Source organism: Vombatus ursinus, unplaced genomic scaffold, assembly GCF_900497805.2.
Source record: "Vombatus ursinus unplaced genomic scaffold, bare-nosed wombat genome assembly UNPS02014774.1, whole genome shotgun sequence".
In the NCBI taxonomy this organism is placed as follows: Eukaryota; Metazoa; Chordata; class Mammalia; order Diprotodontia; family Vombatidae; genus Vombatus; species Vombatus ursinus.
In genome coordinates this window covers 20,012,868-20,034,119 of record NW_020954552.1, presented here as the reverse complement: position 1 = coordinate 20,034,119, position 21,252 = coordinate 20,012,868, and the positions used below count along the sequence as shown (strand labels likewise).

Genomic DNA, 21,252 nt, shown 5'->3' with positions numbered 1-21,252 from the left:
TGGCTTATAGCCAAACCTTCAGAGATTAAAACTAGGTGGCATAGGGAATGTTCCTCCTAAGCTAAAGTAAGGCCTCCCACTTGAGAGACTCCAAGCCCAGCAACTCAAATTAAGTAGAAAGACAAGACAATTTCTGTTGGAAATGCAGCAATATTATTTCGTTGTTCAGTAGTATTTGACTTCTCATGACCCTAACAAGAGTTTTCTTTCAAACCTCTGGAGTGGTTTGCCATTTCCTTCTCCAGCTCATTTTACAAATGAGGAAACTGAGGCCAACAGGGTGAAATGACTTGCCCAGGGTCACACAGCTTGTAAGTGTCTGAGTCCAGATTTGAATTCAAGTTTTCCTGACTTCAAACCTGATGCTCTATCCACTGCACCACCTAGCTTACAGATAATGGAACCAAGGTTCAGTAAGGATAGTGATTTGCCAAAAGTTCTTACAGGCAGTGAGAGGCAGATCTTAAGACTAGAACCCAGGACTCCTCAATCCCAGGTCAGTGTTCTTTCCTACACCAAGCTTACTCTTTAGTGGAAGAAAGAATAGAGGTAGAAATGATAACTTTAGAGAAATGGTCACAAGGCAGAAAAGATAATACTAATTCTCCTATCACGGACACTGACACAAAGAGTTAAGATTTTACTCTAGAGAAAGAAAATCTGAGGGGGTGGTTTAGTATCTGAAGGATTTAGGGAAAGAAAGTGGATGCTTTTTCCAGAGAAGACAGCATAGAGAGGGCTAAGTTAGCAGCCAGAGGCTAAGGAGAGTATTTCCTGAGTGTATCAGCAATCTTTGAGCAAGATAATCACCCAGCAGGAGACTGTGACAGATAACCTCACCATATCCCTTCCATCTTTGTGGTTCTGTGAAAATGACCCTTAGAAATCCTTCCAGGAATGACCAGATTTCTCTTGGAAATGAAATCATCTTCTGTCTATATTCTTGGTAGAAATGTGGAGTCATTCATGAAACCCACATTTTCATAGCAAGAAGTCCTCACTATTTCAGAATTTTCTAGGAAAGCCTGTTTGGACCATACTCAAAGAAATAGTCATTCCCGTCTCAGTGTCTTCTGGCTTTCCATTAATTTAGGCCCATTTGGGCCCTAGATGTTTTCTTCCTAGTCTTACTTAGCTGCTCCCATTCTCTATTTTGTAAATATGCACATATACTCTTAGAGTTAGTGGAAGGGACCTCAGGTGAGCAATTAATCCAACTAGCCCCTATGAGGAGACCACTGTCCCAGAGAAGTGGGAATCCTGGTCCAAGACAACATAAGAGTTGGTAAATGAAGAGCCAGGACACAAACGCAGGCCTTGGGACTCTTAAAGCTTAGGACTCTTCATGATTCAAGGTTGCCTCTTCTCTCTTGAGTTGGCATCTCGTTTCCACTGCACCAAAAACAAACAAGCAAACCAAAAAATCCGAATGTATTTATCACTGACAGTGCTGTGCTCTAGTTTAAAAAGCCTCTTTCCTGGCCTCTGGGAGGTCCTGGATGAGGTCACTTTGGCAAGGGAACGGACTCCACTTTCAAGTACAACCATATGCTATGGTAACTTCCCCCCCCCACCTCCCAACATACACAAAGCATCCCTTATTAGGAGGAGATACAAGAGGACCTCCACCTGCAGATGAACTCAGGCACAGATGGGACCTAATATCAAGTGCACAGCCTGGTGCCAGCATGCACAGTACTTATGGGAATCCCACGTATGCAGCCACAGGCCAGAACACAGGAAAATTCAGGAAAGAAACAAAACACACCATGCATGGTTCCCCACCAACAGTCAGAAATGACTTTTCCCCACAGGCACAACCCCCATATGCTCTCAGCTCACATACCACCTGTCTCTCCCCCAAGGGAAAGTCCCCCCTCTTGGAATGTGTCTCCTTGTTCCCTGCACCTGAAAACTCCCTGGAGCCTCGGAAGTCACAGGAGTTTTTCCAGGTGAGACAGATCTAATTTGACCCAAATGGGCCTTGGAAGTGTTAGGGGATCTGGAGCCATGGCTGGGGTGATCTCTTTATGCTAAGTCTCTCCTTAACCATTCCATCCTCCATTGAGATTTTCCTAAAGCCCAATAGATAGTGTTGGGCCTGGAGTAAGGAAGACTCGTCATCCTGAGTTCAAATCTGGCTTTAGATACTTACTAGCTGTGTGACCCTGGGCAAGTCACTTAACTCTGTTTGCCTCAGTTTCCTCATCTGTAAAATAAGCTGGAAAAGGAAACGGCAAACTACTCCAGTATCTTTATCAAGAAAGCCCCAAATGGGATCACAAAGAGTCAGACATGACTGAAAATAACTGAACAACTAGTCACTATTGGTCTTCCCTAGGATTTGGCTTTGAAAGAGGACTGCCCAATAGCATAAAGCATTTCTTGAATGACTATCATGAAGTCACATGAACTTATAACTCCCTAAATCTTTAAGGAAGGGCAACCAGGTGGCCCAGTGGATAGAGCACTGGGTTTGGAATCAGGAAGACTCATCTTCATGAATTCAAATCCAGCCTCAGACACTTAGTAGCCGTGTGACCTTGGGCAAGTCACTTAGCCCTGTTTGCCTCAGTTTCTCCATCTATAAAATGAGCTGGAGAAGGAAATGGCAAACTACTCCAGTATCTCTGACAAGAAAACCCCTAAAATGGGGTCATGGAGAGTTGGATGTGACTGAAATGACTAAACAACATCAACAAAGCATGGGTCCAGTCATGCCATCCCTCTACTCAATAAACTCCAGTGGCCCCCTACCTCCTCCAGGGTCAAATACAGAATCCTCTGTCTGGCATTCAAAGCCCCTCATAACCGAGCCCCCTCCCGCCTTGCCAGTCTTCTTATGCCTTACATCCCCACACAGACTCTTTGATCCAGTGCCCCAGGCCTTGTGACTGCTCCACAAACAACACCCTTCATCTCTTGGCTCTGGGCATTTTCTCTGGCTCGTTCCCCCACGTTTGGAATGCTCTCCTTCTCTGTTCTCTGGCCACTGATTTCCCTGACTTCCTTTAAGTTCCAACTCAAATTCCACCTCCTACAGGAAACCTTCCCCCAACCCCCTTTGAATTCTATCATCTTCTTTCTGTTACTTATCTCCTATTTATCTCGTCTATAGCTTGCTTTGTGTGTATTTGTTTGCATGTCATCTCCCTCATTAGACTGTGAGCTCCTTAAGGGTAGGGACTGTCTTTTGCTTCTTGGTAACCCCAGAGCTTATCATGGTGCCTGACGTAGAGTAGATGCTTAATAAATGTTGATTTATTGATTGATAAAGTTAAAAAGCAAACACTAGTGTGCCCTAAACTGTTGATCATGAATCCCAGGAGGCTTTCAAGTATTGCAATATGACTACAAATTCATATGTGCTCCAAAGATAGTCATTTGATCTTCATTTGTTAGCTTATGGAGGGTAAAGGCATTTTTATTTTTGTATCACCAATTTTAGGGCAGTGCGTGGCACCGTGGTACCCACTACATAAATTCTTGTTGATTGATTGGCTAATTTAGTTCCAATGAATTAGTCTGTGTGGTTTTAAGAGCTTTTGTGCAGATGGTTTTATGTTATCATCACTTCATTTAGCAGGGATGGCAAAGTGGATATTGTTCATTCATTTGATTTCTGAGCAATGGATAGAGTGCTGGACTTGCAATCCAGAAAACCAGTTTGACTTTGACCTCAGAAGCTTTCCAGCCATGTAACTCTGGGCAAGTCACTTAACTTCTTTCTGTCAGCCTCAGTTTCCTCAATAGTAAAATGGTGATAATAATAGCACTTACCTCTCACTGTGAGGACCAAATAACATAATATATGTAAAGCACATTGTAAACCCTAAAGAGCTATACAAATTCTAGCTATTATCGTCAGTTATTATTATCGTATTACTACTACTACTACTATTCTCATGAAGAGGTGTCCCAAAAAAATTTTTGTTGTTGTTAAAAACATATCCTCATAGTCAAAAGGTTGAGAACCACTTAGGAATTGTTATTGTCAAATCTTGAGCTAAGGCCCAAGTTTTCCCATAGCTAGTTCAATTAAATTCAAAGAGATAAAGACCTACTATATGCAGCATGGGTCCTAGGAACTCTTCCCTAAACTACTGTTCAGTATGGAGCATTTAGGAGAATCGTCATTGTGCAAATAGGATTCCAACCTCCCTCTAGCACACCCCAACAGACCAGAAATCATAATTGAAACTGAAAAGTTTTTAATTAGGGAAGAACAAGAAAAGAAATAACAAGGGAGAAAGAACTGATATACAAAGGAGCACAACCTTCCTCAAATTCCTTTGCTGCCATTGGGAAAGAAATTACTTGAACAATTCATGCTCCTAGGGGTTAGTTCCCTGGGGAACACTGAAGAAATTGCCACTTACTGCTTCTCTTCCAAGCAGTTGCTGTCATCTGCTATATCTTTCTTCTGCCACTGAGGCAAAATATTTCCTCAAAAGCTTGTCTTATTGCCCTTCTGTGAGACAAATTAAAACAAAACATTTTTGGATGCTGAGAAATAGAAATAGTTCCTTCTGGTCAAGATCTGGTTGTTGTCTTTTTTCCTTTTTTTTTTTTTTTTTTGCTAGGCAATGGGGTTAAGTGACTTGCCCAGGGTCACACAGCTGGTGAGGGTTATGTGTCTGAGGCCGTATTTGAACTCAGGTCAGGGCCAGTGCTCTATCCACTGTGCCACCTAGATGTCCCTATTGTTGTTTTTTTTTTTCCTGTCAACATTTTCTACCCCCAAAGGGAGCCCTAAGGCACCCTGATATTTAAGTTGGGGTAAGTCTCTTTCAAGGGCAGCTAAGTGACTCAGTAAACAGAGTGCTGGGCCAGGAGTCAGGAAGATTCATATTCATGAACTCAAAGCCAGTCTTAGAAATTTACTATCTGTGTGACCCTGGGTGAGTCACTTAACCTGTTTGCCTCAGTTTCCTCATCTGTCAAATGAGCTGGAGAAGGAAATGGCAAACCACCCCAGTATCTTTGCCAAGAAAACCCCAAACAGGGTCACAAAGAGTCGGACACAACTGAAACTATTGTACAACAACAACAACAACAAAAAGTCTCTTTCAACTTTAATCATAACCTTGGCTACAAGCTTCGAGGCTAAGGTGTGCTGGTAAATGTTTAACAACTGGCTCTCCTGAAGAAAAAAAATATCCATAACATTCTTTAAGCTTCTTTATTAATATTTTCCCATCACAAAAAAATCAATAAATCAATCCCTGATTCATAGAATTTGCTGCTTTCCAAAGTGTAACTACTCACACTAAAAATTTAATGATTGACTTTCAGGAGCTGGTAAAATCTGACTCTGGTACACCTTCCCTGAAGCTTCAATAAACCTAACAGAGGCACTTAGCAACACCAGAAAAGGCAAAATGGAACTGAAAACCTTTGTCCTGTGGTTTCTGACACTCTGCCCACATTTCTTTCCTTATAAACTCACAGAGATGAACAAGAGAGTTCCTGTCCTTACAGTCTCCTGAGGGACCATATAATCTACAACATGTAACATGTATGTAGATGAGTGTAATACAAGGGAATCCATGAGTGACATAGTGGAGACTTTCAAGTTTTTCCTTTTTGGGGTCCAGATCCCACCTTTGTCAGTGAGGTACATCACTTTCAGCTTGAGGATCAGAGAAGACTATTTCACCTGAATTAAGCTTTAAAGAAAGAGATGGATTACAACTGGGAGATTAGAGGAAGAAACACATTTCAGGTATAGGAGTGAAGTGGATGGTGCAATTGTCAAGAGGCTGGGGAGTGCTGAAGGAAATTGGGGAATAGCTAGGATATGGCTGAATTTAGGACATGCAAAAGGGAATCATGAAATAAGGCTAACAAGGCAGCTTTGGAACCAGATTGTGGAGGCCCTTAGATACTAGGCTAAGACCAAGACAGTTCAACCAAATCAACATTTTGTCCCATCTGCCTTTCTACAAATTAAATATGACCTGTCAAAATCTGGATACTTGCTTTAGCATTCTAGCAATCTTGGAATAAAGCACTCACCTGGACACTAGTCCCCAATCCCATACACCCACACACACCCCCCCTCACAAACATAGGCACAACACACATACAAGCACACAACTCATACACACCAATCAGTTTAGATGAAGGCTTCCAACTCCACTCAGTTAACAACAGTTCCTTTTCTTTGGCTACCCATTGTCTGACCTGTTCATTTTCAACTTTTTCAATTAGCCCACAATTATTCATGTTGGGAATAAAGCAGGGAATAGACCTACCTGACTGAGAAGATTGGTTTGGTTTTCCTACAATTTGTTGAATTGCATAAATTTCCCTTTGAGGACTTACAGTGGAGAATGGAAGCTAGGAGGAAAGTTGGTTTAAGACCTTGCATTCTCTATGTTGTATTTTTGGATAAAGAACTGTTCCTGATCATCCATAGGCAGGAAGTATTGTCATCAGGGCAGGACCTGATGAGAAAGACAAGGAAGTTGGAAGTTTATTGACTACCATCATTATTTTTGCTGCAGGGAAGCCTTTAGTTGTTCCCTGAACCACTTCACACACACCCTCTGTGAGAATGGTTGAGTGTATCCTGCAGGGAATCAGGATCCAGATCTCAAAGACAGGAAGGGCAAGAGAATGATTGACTCAATATTGAAGCTGATGGCAACTTATTGTGTAGAGAGATTGGTATCTTTGCTCATTCCACCAGACAGATTTTCCAAAAGGTCATTCTTGTCCATTGGTAACACGTCTTGCAAAGAATACATCATGCTGTGGCTTAATATAAGGAGATGAGTCCTCTTGGCAAGAGAGCTGTTTCAAGTTAGAGCATCATCATTAATGAGCATTTATCAATGTGCCAAGCACTCTCCTAAGTACTAGGTATGCAAATGCAGAAGAGAGATTGTCCCTGCCCTCAAAGGGCTTGCATATTCTACTAGGAGGAGGGGTTGTGCATGTAACTGTGTAATGTGTTTAATTGATAAACAAAGGGAAAGATGGACCCAGTGCATCCCAGGTGCAGATTTACTCATCACTCCAATTCACATCTGCTATCACATGTGCAAAATACTAGTTCCAGGTGAAGCTCCAGACAGTGGAGTCGATTTCCAGAAGGCCAAGCCCAAACCTAAGTATTTATGGCAGCTTCCTTAGAGTTTATTAGAACATAAGAGTAACATAATTTCAGTCACAAATCTAAAGTGTCAACAGCCTATAAAAATGCGTCATTTAATTTTTTAGTATTTTTCAGCATCCAACATTTTCCGCACAGAAACCTACTTAGCAGCTGCATTTTAACTTAGAATTTTAAACTGATAAAGCCAGAAAGAACTGGAGAAAATCTACCCTTTGTTCTAATTACCCATCATGAAGAATTCACCTTCCAGGAAAAGCAGCAGACTTTTCAGAGCCGCTCAACCCAACAAATGTCCAACTCCAAAATAGCTGAGCTTTGCAGAAGCAGCCCAGCCCAAGAAGTCAGTGATTGAGTCGCCAAACTGCTGAAGCACTCAAATCCTTCTGGTTTGCCTTGGGCAGCTGAACTGCCTATTAATACTCATTTTCATGGGGATTATCTGATATCCTGGACATAAAGTGTTCAAAGTTTTACTCTCACTAAAGTGTTCAATTCATTTCTTTCAGGCTGGGAGCACTTAACCTTCAGCCGTTCATTCATTATTCAGATGTATATCTATAATTACCCTAATTAATAGTGCTTTGTCTGCTGATACAAATATTTTTTGTTTAGTAAGTATCCTTTCAGGAAAAAAAAACCATCCTATATCTACATACATAATTAGAGACGGGGATTAATTAGACCTGTGATTTCATTGGTAAGGGAACTCCCTCTAACAAAACAGGTCAGTACCTTCCCTGCAACTTAGTCTTAGCTAATCGCTCAGGGAACAGGGAGGTTAAGAATATTCCACTCACGTGAGGGTCAAACAGCCAATATACATCAGAAGGAGAACCTGAACCCAAATCTTCCCGGCTTCAAAGCCAACTGTCTATCCCAGCGTGGTTGCTTCTCAATGACATGCCTCTTGATATATAATTATATATGGGATACAAGTATGCATCCAGACCTCACTATAACACTACAGAGTAGAATTTGCTTAGGATCTCCTCCAAAGGTATCCAGTTAGGGAAGTACACAAAGGCTCTTTTAAAACCAGATGAACCTATACATTGATCCTACAGCATGCCCCTAAGGCTTGCATTCCAGATAGACCCCAGTGTGACAGCATGTTTGTAACTATCACAGGTTGAAGGTTGCCTAATTGTCTTGTTTATAAAAACTGCACCTAGGAAATTAGACAGTGGTCATGTTCCTGTTTCTTTTTCACAGCAGTGACTGACATGACATAAATGAGCATGTTAACTATTAGCCAAGGCTGCTATTAGTTGGACTTTGGAGCACCCCACTCCAAAGAACCAGTCCTTACCAACCTTGGTCTATCCTCAAGAAAAGCTGTTGACTGACTATGAAAAATAAAGCATAACCAAATGTTGTTGTATGTTTTTATTATAAAACAAATTAAATAAATGTGTGATCAGACATAAACAAGAACTTAGGAGAGTGAACTCAGTTCATAGTTCATGGTGGAGAAGGTTGAGAAGTGGAAGAAGAGGAAGTAGAAGAGGTGGGATGGTCAACATTCACAGTTTCTTTTTCTTCATATCTGGGAGGTAATTCAGATGAAATATGTGAAGCAGGTGATATCTCTGAAGATAAATTCATTCCAGAAATTGTATATATAGATTCAGGATCTCTATAAGAGACTGCTCCTTGAACCTCAGGAACTTGGGTCCTGTTAAAAAGAGAAAGAAAAAGCATGAGAAAGAGATGGACATTTTTTAAACTACATGAAGGCACAGAATTATAGCTCTCAAAGGCCTTCTACTCCAACCCATGCCTGCAAAAAAAATAAAAATAAAAAAAATTCCCTCTACAGGGATCTGAGTAAATGGTCACAAAGCCTCTGTATGAACATCTCTATCAAGGCGAGCTCTTTATCTTTCCAAGCAGCCCATTCTACTTTTAGACAGTCGGAAAATCATACAAATTCATAATTGGAAGAGAGCTCAGTGACCATCCTGTCCAACCCATTAATGAGAGTTGAATGCCCCATTCACTCTGCTCCTCCACCTCTTCCCCAGGGATGGCTGGGAGTGAGCTTGTGGCCATGCAAGGAGGAGGAAAGTAGGGGGCAGGATACTGGGAGGCAACATGCCTAAATGGGAGAGTAATGTTGTCAGACTGCTCAGGATCAGCTCAAGTGAAATGATCAGTCAGTCTATCAATAAACATGTTTTAAGAGCCTACTATGTGCCAGGCACTGGGCTAAGTGCTGAGGATACAAAGAAAAACAAAAGACAGTCCCTGCTCTCAATAATCTAATGTGAGAGACATCATGTAAAGATCCATGTACAAACAAAATATAGACAGGATAAATTTGAGATAATCAGCCGAGGGAAGTCTCTTACATTAATGGAGATCATGAAAGGCTTCTTGGAGAGGGTGAGAGTTTGTCTGGGACCTAAAAGTCCCTCAGGACTGTGCTAAGAACTTTACAAATATTATCTCACATGATTCTCACAATAATACTGGAAGGTAGGTGCTATTATGATTTTCATTTTATAGTCGGGGAAACTGAGGCAGGGGTTACACAACTTGTCCAGGGTCCTACAGCTAGGAAATGTCAGGATTTGTCTGGAGGTGTCTGGAACCTGGATCTGAATTTAGGTCTTCCTAACTCTAGGTATGGTGCTCTATCCACTGAATCTCCTAGGTACGTCTCTAGGTGCTGGAAGAGGCAACATTTAGGTTAGGATGGATGGTTAGGATTTGAATTTTCATTGTCAGAGATGTAGGAGAAGGCATTCCAGGTGTCAGGAAAAAACCTGGGTTCTTTTTCTAGCTCTACTCTTTCTGTACATTAGCTAATCTGTCTCACAGCTTCAACTATGAGCTCTAGGGCTGGCATAATGGAGAGTACACTAGATTTGGAGTCAGAAGACATGGGTTTAGACCCCAACTTTGTTATTTGTTAAATGTATGACGTTGGCCTATTCACCTTACTCTCTGGACTTCAGTTTTCTTGTTCATAAAATGGAGAGATTGGACTTGATGACCTGGTTAGATCTGGGGTCCAACTCTAAATCTATGAGCTTAGCCTAAGGACTGTCAAATCTCATGTGTACACCTTGTCGCTCCCTCTCCTAGAAGGTAAGCTACCTGAGCACAAGGACCTTTTGTTTATTCATCTTAATACTTCCTTGGTGCCTAGCAGAGTGTATTACATAGGCCTAAGCAAAAGCACCAGGACTTGGGACCTTTTGGGGTAATAATGAATGAATAAAGTTAGACTTCTATGCAGCATTTGGCTCTGTAGACACCCCTCCCTTCTTGAAACTCTTCAAGAGAGAACATAGGAATACCAGAGAACATGGAATAAGTGGAGCTTTTTTTTTAGGCAATTGGGGTTAAGTGACTTGCCCAGGGTCACACAGCTAGTAAGCGTCAAGTATTTGGGCTGAGGCTGGATTTGAACTCAGGTCTTCCTGACTTTAAGGCCGGTGCTCTGTGTGGAGCTTTTCTTAAAACGATAAGCAGTATCTATCTAAAACCATCAACAAATGTTATCTGTAATGGTGATAAGCTAGAAGCCTTTCCAATAAGATCAGAGTTGAAGCAAGGATACCTATTATCACCACTATTATTCAATATTGTACTAGAAATGTTCATTATGGCAACAGATGAGAAAAGAAATTGAAGGTTGAGAATAAACAACAAAGAAACAAAACTATCACTCTTTGCAGATGATATGATGGTATACTTAAAAAACACTAGAGAATCAATTAAAAAAAACCAGTTGAAACAATTAACTTTACTAAAGTTGCAGGATATAAAATAAACTTATTTCAACATTACCAACAAAATCCAGCAGGAAGAGATAGAGAAATTCCTTCCATTTAAAATAACTGCAGACAGTATAAAATATTTTGGGAGTCTACCTGCCAAGACAAACCCAGAGACTCTACAAACACAATTATAAAACTTTTCACACAAATAGAGAGCTAAATAATTAGAGAAATATTAATTGCTCATGGGTAAGCTGAGATAATTTAATAAAAATGACAATTTTACCTAAATTAATTTACTTGTCCAGTGCCATACCAATTAAACTACCAAATAATTATTTTATAGAACTAGAAAAAATAACAAAATTCATCTGGAAGAACAAAAGGCCAAGAATATCGGGGAAGTCAATGAGAAAAAGATGTGAAGGAAGGTGGTCTGGCAGTACCAGATTTCAAACTATGTTACAAAGCAGTAATCATCAAAATAATTTGGCACTGGCTAAGAAATAGAGTGGTGGATCAATGGCATAGATTAGGAACATAATATATAGTAGTAATTGACCATAGTAATCTAGTGTTTGATAAACCCAAGGATCCAATCTTCAGGGGTAAGAATTCATTCTTTGACAAAAATTGCTGGGGAAACTGGAAAGCAATTTGGCAGAAACTAGGTATAGACAAACAACTCACACCATATATCAAGATAAAGTAAAAAAGGGTACATTATTTAGACATAAAAGGTGATATTATTAGTAAATTAGGGAAGTTTGGAAAAATTTATCTGTCCATGGAACCATGGATAAAGGAAGAGTTTATGACCAAACTAGAGGATAGTGGGAGGTAAAATGGATAATTTTGATTACGTGAAGTTATTAAGTTTTCACACAGACAAAACTAATGCAACCAAAATTAGAGAAAAAGAAGGAAACTGGTGGGAAATTATTCTAGTTTCTCTGATAAAGGCTTCATTTCTCAAATATATAGGGAATTGAGTCAAATTTATAAAAATAAAAGCCAATCTCCAATTGATAAATAGTGAAAGGATATCAATAGGCAGTTTTCAGAAGAAGAAATCAAAGCTACCATATATAAATGCTCTAATCACTATTGATTAGAGAAATGCAAATGAAAACAATTCTGAGGTAGCATTTCACACCTCTCAGTTTGGCTAACATAACAGAAAAGGAAAATGACAAAGGCTGGAGAAGATGTGGAAAAATAGATTCATTAATGCACTGCTGGTGGAACTTTGAACTAGTCTAACCATTCCGGAGAATAATTTGTAACTATGCCCAAAGGGCTACAAAACTGTGCATACCCTTTGACCCAGCAATACCGCTACTAGGTCTGTATCCCAAAAAGATTAAAGAAAAAGTCAAAGAACCTATATTTACAGAAAATATTTATAGCAGTTTTGTTGTTGTTGTTGTTGTTGTTGTTTTGGTGGTGCTAAGGAATTGGAAATTGAAGGGATGCCCATCAATTAGGGAATGACTGAACAAGTTGTGGTATATGATTGTGATGGAATACTATTGTACTATAAGAAATGACAAGCAGGATGATTTCAGAAAAACCTGGGAAGACTTATATAAAGTGATACAAAGTGAAGTGAGTAAGAAGAACTAGGAAACATTGCACACAGTAAGAGGATTATTGTAATGATAATCAACTGCAAAAGACTTAGCTACTTTGATTAATACAATGATCCAAGACAATTCCAAAGGATCCATGATGAAGAATACTATCCATCTCCAGAGGGAGAACTAATGAACTCTGAGTGCAGATTGAAGCAAACTTTTTTATTCTTTATTTTTCTTGCTTTTTTTTGTAACATGGCTAATATGGAAATATGTTTTGCATGACTTTGCATTTATAATTGATATTGACATATTGCTTGCCTTCTCAATGGATAAGAGGGGCTGGAAGGAGGGAGAAAATTTGGAACTCAAAATTTTAAAAAAAAGAATATCAAAAAAGTAATATTTCTTTTAAAAAAGAAACTCTTCTATTTCCTTTAAGACTTCACTTTCTTTCCTGGTTGTCTTCTTCTCTCACCACTCCTTCCTTATCTCCTCTGCAAGTCTTATTTTCCTCTCCTATTCACCATTGCCATTTTATATAGTTCAGTACTTGGTCTTTTGTTCTTTTCTCACTATATTCTTCCCCTCCAGAAACTCATCTTGTTTAATGGCTTTTATTAGCATTAATGACTCTCATATCTCTGTCTCCAGCCTGATCTCTTACCTAAATGTCCAGTCTGATTCAATCCACTCAAAACAGCTACTAGTCATCTCCACTTGTACATATCACTCTCACCTCAGAGTCATATATTTAAAACCAAACTCTCCATCTTTCCTTAGAAATCTGTTCCACTTCCCAGTTTCCTTTTTCTGCTACTAATCCCACTATTCTCCCAGTCACTGATCTTCCTTTATCTGTCCTAATCCTTTAGGCAAGGAAGGAAGGAAGAAAATAAGCATTTACTAAATGCCAGGCACTGTGCTGAGCATTTTACAAATGTTATGTTTTTTGATCTAGGGCCTAGCTCAAGTCCAACTTTCTCCAAGAGGCTTTATAATTATGATTACACATCTTTTGACTTCTAGGACTGGTCCAATTTCAACAATAGGAAATGTTCTTTAACAAAATTTTTCCAAAGAAATAGCCTTTCTCAGACCTCATTGTCTCCATTTTTTCAACTCAAAAAATTAGGTCACCATACTGATGTAGCGCACACTGTCTGTACCACCCATTTAAGACTTAATCACATTCTATCCTGTATGGTTATGTAATGGCTTCTTGTGCTCTGTATCTTTTTACTTAAACTCAATGTATAAATTCCTGGAGGGCAATAACTTTGTCTTTTAATTCTTTTATATCCCCATTAGTGCCTAGTACAGTAACAAGAACATGGCTTACTTATATCTATCAATTTAATGAATTAATACTAAATTGGATGAAGGATTCTTTACTTTCAGTCCTTCAGTCTCAATGTTTTTCATTAACCTTTGACTTTCTCCTTGCTTTCATCCTTCATTTTCAATCAGTTGCTAAGTCCTGCTGATTTTATCTCATCTTCATCCTTTTCTCTATTCTCTCATGACCGCCACCCTTGTTGAAGCTTTCATCAGGTCTTGTCCAGGCCACTATAGTAGCCTTCTAACTGGTCTCCCTGGCTCTTGCTTATCCTCTCTCTAATCCATCCTCCACCCAAGCCTGCCCAGGGTCCTCCTCTACTAAAAACAAAAATGAAATAACAGCAACAAAAAAACAATGTCAGTGGTTCCCTCTAGGACAGAACATAAACTCTTTCATGTGGCATTTAAAGTCCTCCACAATCTGGCTCCAACCTACCATTACAGCCTGGTTTCACTTTATTTCCCATAAAGCCTTCTGTGTCGCAGCCAAACCAGACTCCTGATTGATCTTACCCTGCCTTCTCCCACCTTTATGCATTCCTGCGGGCTGTTTCCCAACCCTCATCCAAAGAATGTCCTCCATCTCACTTAGCTCTGCTTGCTGGACTCTATCTCTTCCTTCAAGGCCCAGCAGATACCACCAACTCCATAAAGCTTTTCTGATACCATTAGCTAAAAATGCTTCCTCCTTCTGCATATGTATTTTCTGAGAACACTTTGTCTTAATTTATCCTTTTCTCCTTTCACAATCTACCTTGCATTATGCCTTGCATTTGTGTATAGTAGACTGCATATCCAATATTAGATTGTAAACTTCTTGAGGGCGTTATGTTATGAAGGAGTATATTAGGGAGGCTGGGGTCTGTTGGTGCCGTATGTTGCTTCATAGACTCATGCTCAGTCAGGCTTCCCTTTGACTTCCCTCACATAGTAGGGAGCAGCTGAGACAAAAGCAGCTCCTCTGACTATGTGATTATATTGGTACTTTTGTTGAACTATTTAGGAAGACCAGAAAGTAGGGAAGGGGTTGACATGATAGCTTGGTGGCATGGAGATATTGCGAATATAACCCTTGACTCAAAGGGCTAAATGTATGGGACTCGCTCCTCACTGCTGGAGATAGATTACTCAGTGTGCCTGAATGAGAGGTAAGCAGTCCATAAGAGCTAAAGAGAGAAGAGATAAGGGCTCTTCTGGCTTCTAGATTCAAGAGAGAAGATGTGCTATTTTTAACCTCTCTACATGTCCCCAAGGTGAGGCAAAGACTCTGGAAAGAATAAAACCTATAGAGGAGTTGGCGATCTCCATCATGTTCCCACCCCCAGCTCGCTTGCTATACCAGAGATTTCAGGGAATTCCATTTTGGTCAGATCTGGGATTCTCTCTGTCTTGGTTGAGCTGAGTTATCTTGCTCCCAAAGGAAGAGCTCATTCACTGTGTGCATTGTCTGGTATAAATTCTCCTTTGTATACCTTCTCTGATTTCTGTTTGCTACCCTTTTGGGGTAAATGGGCTTGTTTGTTATTTGCTATGTATTTTCATTGTGGCACTGGGAAGGGAGTCAAGCCTTAAATATATAGCTTGGGGCCTTCCTTGTCTATTAATGGATAGTGATCAGGTGCTTAGTTTGGACCTAAAAAATTGTTTTTCCTTGTTGTTTTTCTTTCATGTCTGACTCTCCATGACCCCATTTGGGGTTTTCTTGGCAGAGATGCTGGAGTGGTTTGCCATTTCCTTCTCCAGCTCATTTTATAGATGAGGAAACTGAAGCAAACAGGGTAAAGTGGCTTGTGCAGAGTCACACGGCTAGTTAGTGTCTGAGGCCAGATTTGAACCCAAGAAGATGAGTCTTTCAGACTCCAAGCTCAGCACTCTATCCACTGAGCCACCTAGCTGCCCCAAATGCTTCCCCTAGATTAACAATATTTAAGGAAGCAGATAGATGTAATTCTAACCCAGTACCACCTCTCTCTGAGGAGAGCAGAATGGCCATCCTCTGGCCCCAACTTCCTGCTTTCTCTCCTGGCAGGAATCAGTCTCCCTTGGAAATACTGGAAATATCTATTCTGACCTCCCTGTGAGCCATAGAACCATATGGACACATATAACCCACATGGCCCAAGCAATAAAATAGCACCCATACCACCCCCCCTACGGAGTCAGAGTGGTGAGAAACTGCTAGCATTATGGAAAGAATGAATGGAATGTGTACCAGGAGACCAGGTGAAGCTGATGGGCATTGGCTCCAGTGCCTTTGGTCTTGGGCCTCCTCCTGGAATGACATCATTGGGTGTTCCCTGTTGTTTGTTTCAGTTTGGAGTGACAAGAACAAAGGATTAAGAGTTAGTAATGTCCTTAGAGAGAGTCTAATCCAATCTCATTTCTTAAATGAGGAAACTAAGGCTGAGGGATATTGAATAACTTGTGCTAGATCACATAGGCTCAAAGGGGCAGAGCTAGAATTCAAATTCAAATTCAGGTCCTCAGACTCCAAATCCAGCCCTCTTTCCACCATAGTCAGAGGATCAGGTAGCTCCTGAGTCAGCGGGGTGTATACCGAGCAGGCCCACCTATGTTCTGAACCCACACACAGTGTTCACTAGAGTCTGAGGAATTGGGGCAGCCAGGTGGTGCAGTGCATAGGGCTCTGGCCTTGGAGTCAGGAGGACCTGAGTTCAAATCCAGTCTCAGACACATGACACTTACTAGCTGTGTGACCCTGGGCAAGTCACTTAATCCCGATTGCCTCACCAAAAAGCAAAAAAAAAAAAAAAAAAGAATCAGAGGAATTACTAATAATCACAAACTGTGGTGGTCCAGCCCAGAGCTGCCTCTCTGAATTGCACCAGCTGAGTGGTGCAGTGGATAGAGTGCCAGGCCTGGAGTCAGGAAAACTCATCTTCCTGAGTTCAAATCCAGCCTCAGACACTTCCTAGCTGTGACCCTGGGCAAGTCACTTCACCCTGTTTGCCTCAATTTCTTCATCTGTAAAATGAACTGGAGAAGGAAATGGCAAACCACCCCGGTATCTTTGTCAAGAAAACCCCAAATAGGGTCACAAAGAGTCAGACATGACTGAATGACTGACCAACAACAAAAGCTTATTCCCAATTTCTTCTCCCTAGAGAAGTATTTGCAAGTCATCAGGCAAATATAATAGGGCAGAACTACAACACTCTTTCCACATTTGTACTCCCAGTACTAAACACTATATCCTGCACATAGTAGTTAGTCAACAAACACTTATAAAATTAGATTGTTTGAAGAAAGGAGTACTAAGTGTTTCACATCACTATTTGTTAAGGTAAATCTTCTGTATTTCATGGATCAATCCAAAAATAGGGATAAAGACCAGACCTGTGAATTCATAGGTATAAGGAACTCCCAGGTGAGGAAAACCCCTCTTGCAATGCACATATGAACCTTTGCGGCAACTTGTAGTGTTGCAGAGGCAGGCCACGTGTGGCCTGAGGCTGTGTGTTTGAGACCTCTTGCCCAGAGCACTGAGAAGTTAAGTCATGTGCATGAGGTTATACAACCAGTATATGTCAGAAACTGGACTTGAAATCTTCCTAAAGTCAAGGTCTTCTTTTTAACGATTATGCCACACTGTTCCTCAGTCCAAGATGAGTATAATGGAAACAATTCTGGATTTGTCATCAAGGGTGTGGTTGACTTTGAGGTCTTTTCTCTATGAGACCCTGGGCAAATCATTTAACTGGAGATTAAATCTATGAGAAGAGGGCATTGGACTAGATGATCTCTAAAGTTCCTTTCAGCTCTAAATCCTAGTATTCTGTGATCCTAAGAAGGTTTTGAGAAGGCAAAGCAATGATGGGAGCTTTAGAAAGGGAGAATGGTCAACTGGTAGGCTATAGCTACTCTGGAGAAGTCCCCAGGAGGAGTGGAGACTGAAGACCACCTTGAGCAGTGTGGAAAGGGATGGAGTGAAGCTGAAAAAGAACCAAAGAAGTGAGATCATCCGATTTGTTCTAACCTAATTTTATTCTTGGAAAAGTGACTTTTATAATACAAAGTCAATAAAACTAAGAAGCAATGAACCAAACAAATCCATTCAGAGAGAGCTGAGAGTCTCGTCAGGTGGTATCACAATAACTTTTTAAAAATAGCTAATACTATCCAGGATTATAATGATGGACACTTAGACAACTGACAAGTTAGAACAAGTTCCAGCTCATTAGTGATTTAATTCGAGATATTTCTGTTCACAGGTGAACATGCCCAACCAAATACAGTTAATGTTCAATGCCTTATCCAATCCCATTCCTCCCCCCAAAAAAATTCTCTTGCAATGCACATATGGGCCTTGTCTGCAATTTTTTTTTCATGAAAAACTACTACAAAGTGAAATCAAGGCCCACAGATAAGGCAGAAGAATTTCACCAAATAAAACTCCTTGTGAAAGGGGCCAGCCAGGCTTCCACTTCCTTTTTTCAGCTGGCTAACTCAAGGCTCACCACTAATGTGCAGCTACTAGAGCTGCAAAGGAAATTTAACAACAGAATTTTTCATATTGAAGACCCACATAAGCCTGCATGGCTCACTCTGCAGCTGAGCCACAGCTCTGAGTCCATCCATGCAGTGACCTTCTCCTGGGTCAGGCTGGGCCCACAAGGGGCAGGCTGAGTGACCAGCAGTGAGGCAGGCTGAACTGACCAGGTGCTTTAGCACAAGGCAGTTTCTGCTGCTATTTCCTTTGCTGACAGAAGCCTAATAGAATCAGGAAATTGGGTTAATGAAGAGACCACTGGTCTAGGCTGGATGTGTGGTCTCTGCTCCTAACTTTGCTATTCTTCCTTTTGTTCTGTGACCACATTAGAGTGAGGCAAGTTTCTCTGTCTCTGTTTCCCATAAGTGATATTGTACCTGATTCATGGGAATGAGGACCGAGCTAGTAACACTTATAAAACACTGGATTTCCCAAGTAAAAACAATATTGCACAAGTAAGAGGAACGTATTAGTTTTAGAGGAGGAGATGTAGGATGGCAAATCTTTCTAAATTCAAGCTTTAGCAGAAGAGGCAGCTAGGTGGTACAGCATTGGCCCTGGAGTGAGGATGACCTGAGTTCAAATCCAGCCTCAGACACTTACTAACTGTATGGTTATGACCCTGGTCAAGTCACTTAACCCCAATTGCCTCCAAAAAGAAAAGAGTTAAAAAACAGATATAACATAAAAAGAAAATTAATCAGTTCTATACCTAAATTTTTATAAGGGGTATCCCAAAAGTCTTAATGCAATTTTAAGCTATTGAAGCTATATACATATATATATATACAGATGTGTATATATGTGTATGTATGTGTGCATATAAAATAAAAAATAAAAAATAAGATATTATGCATTGCATGTATGTTATCTATACATATATTATAATGTGATATTCATCACATATATTACAAATATAAGCTATATATACATATGCATATATTTCCCAATTACATTTTAGTCTGGCTCAGGCCCTCAGCCACATGTTTGACACATGTGGTTAAGCTATATCCTAATGCTGTTATAGACCTGAGCCAGATTAAAATGTAATATGGAAATGCTTAACAAAATAAATGAAAATATAATACCACATAGATAATGTTAATAGACAGCCAACAAGGACCTATTTTTATTTGAGTCTGACACCACCGGCTTAAGTTCTTTAAGTAGTAATGCCTTTTGTTGTTGTTCAATCGCATCCAACTCTCCATGACCCCATTTGGAGTTTTCTTCGCAAAGATACTGAAGGGGTTCGCCATTTCCTTCTCTAGTTCATTTTACAGATGAGGAAACTGAGGTAAACAGGGTTAAGTGACTTGCCCAGGGTCATATAGCTAACAAGTGTCTGAGGCCAGATTTGAACTCAGGGAGATGAATCTTTCTGACTTTAGGCACTGCACTCTATTCACCTGTGCCACCCATCTGCCCTGCAATGCCTTAAAACTTCCCTAAGACTTTTGGGATACTCCGTATAATTGGTAAAAATAAAACTATAGTAAAGCGAATTGAATAACCTTAAATTATCCTGCAGGCTATGGAATTATAAGTTAAGCATTTCATTCCCAGAAATTAAAAGTAGAAAGTCTTACCTATAATTAAAAATACTGTAATACGATGGTGGGTTCTCACTCAGAGGCAAACTGTTAGATGCTGAGTCATGTGTTGTCACTGTAGATGTTGAAACATTCGAAAAATAAGGTGGAGGTGGGGGCGGAAAGATTATCACAGCATCACCTGAGAAAACAAGTGCATAATTAACAGCAAGAAGGCAAAAGGAATGACTTGCTAAGAACACCTGTCCATGTAAGGTAAAATAAAAAATCCAGGTAGTGATCATAAATAACATTTATGTAATGTCTGACATACATTATTTCATCTGATCTTCACAACAGCTCAATGGAAGAGTTATCACTGGGATTATTATCCCCATTTTATATAAAATTAAAGGACCAAGATTCAGAGACTTCAGTGAAGTGAAGACTATGTCAAGGGGAAAGTTATCCCAACTTTCCTGTTTCAAGTCCACCACATTTTTCATTACACAAGTATACCTTTTGGGATAAAAAGCACAGACAAGTCAGCAGAGTCCAACCTCAAATTCAGTCACGTAGTGCTCTCTGAAGTTCACTTGTGCATTTGTCTTTTCTCCCTGAAGTCTCTTCTGATGCTGCCCAGCATCCAAATGCCCTCCCTCTCAAAATTCCCATATATTCATTTTGTATCTATTGTCTAGGCTTATTTGGATTGTAGTTGTTGTTCATCCTTTGTTTTTGAAGAGGACCAATGACATGACAAGATGATGTCTTGACTCATGCATGAATTGGATTTAAGTGAGGCAGAGTAGAACAAAGTTGTCAGCCTCATTCTCTCTTCCAGGGTCATTGAAGCTTGACAAAAGTCAAGATAACTGGATGCAATGGATGACCTCAACACCTTCGATGGTCCAACCAAGCTCTAAGCATTCCATAGTGCCTGCTTCCACCACCTTCATGGCCTGTTGGAACAAATCATCCACCCATTCTGCCAAGGGAAATCTTCACATGTTTGGGGTAGACGTCCCCCTAACTCACCAACGTGTTTGAGGCTTGTCAGTTCCCCTCAAGCTGGTTTAGCCCTATCTGGTGAAAGGGGTAGCTGCTGTGCATGCTATAGCTTCTTGGAGACACAGGTAAGAGCTTATTTGTATACATAAAGCAGTTTGGTGGTGCAGTGGTTAGAGTGCCAGGCCTAGAGTAAGGAAGACCTGAGTTCAAATCTGGCCTCAGACAGCTGTGTGACCTTGGGCAAGTCACTTAACCCTGTTTGCCTCAGTTTCCTCATCTGTAAAAATAAGCTTGGAGAAAGAAATGGCAAACTACCCCTGTATCTTTGCCAAGAAAACCCCAAATGGAGTCACGAAGAATTGGACATGCCTCAACAACAACACAAATAATTTATATAAATGTGTCCTCCCATGAGAGAATATAAGTTTTT

The 21,252-nt window shown here is 40.4% G+C and overlaps 1 protein-coding gene across 2 annotated transcripts in view; it reads right to left on the bottom strand.

Moving 5' to 3' along the window:
- Positions 1–8,540: 8,540 nt before the first annotated feature.
- The window catches only part of TMEM171 (transmembrane protein 171), a 30,216-nt gene continuing 17,504 nt past the window's right edge, over positions 8,541–21,252 (bottom strand). The window contains exons 3-5 of one of the 2 annotated variants that reach the window (XM_027864270.1): positions 19,869–20,013; positions 15,982–16,066; positions 8,694–8,798 (exon numbers count right to left, since the gene is read on the bottom strand). In XM_027864270.1, coding sequence (XP_027720071.1) covers positions 8,784–8,798; positions 15,982–16,066; positions 19,869–20,013 — 245 coding nt within the window. In that variant the 3' untranslated portion in view covers positions 8,694–8,783. Of the gene's footprint in view, positions 8,799–15,981; positions 16,067–19,868; positions 20,014–21,252 lie in introns of both variants that reach the window. The other variant, XM_027864269.1, reaches the window with a different exon arrangement.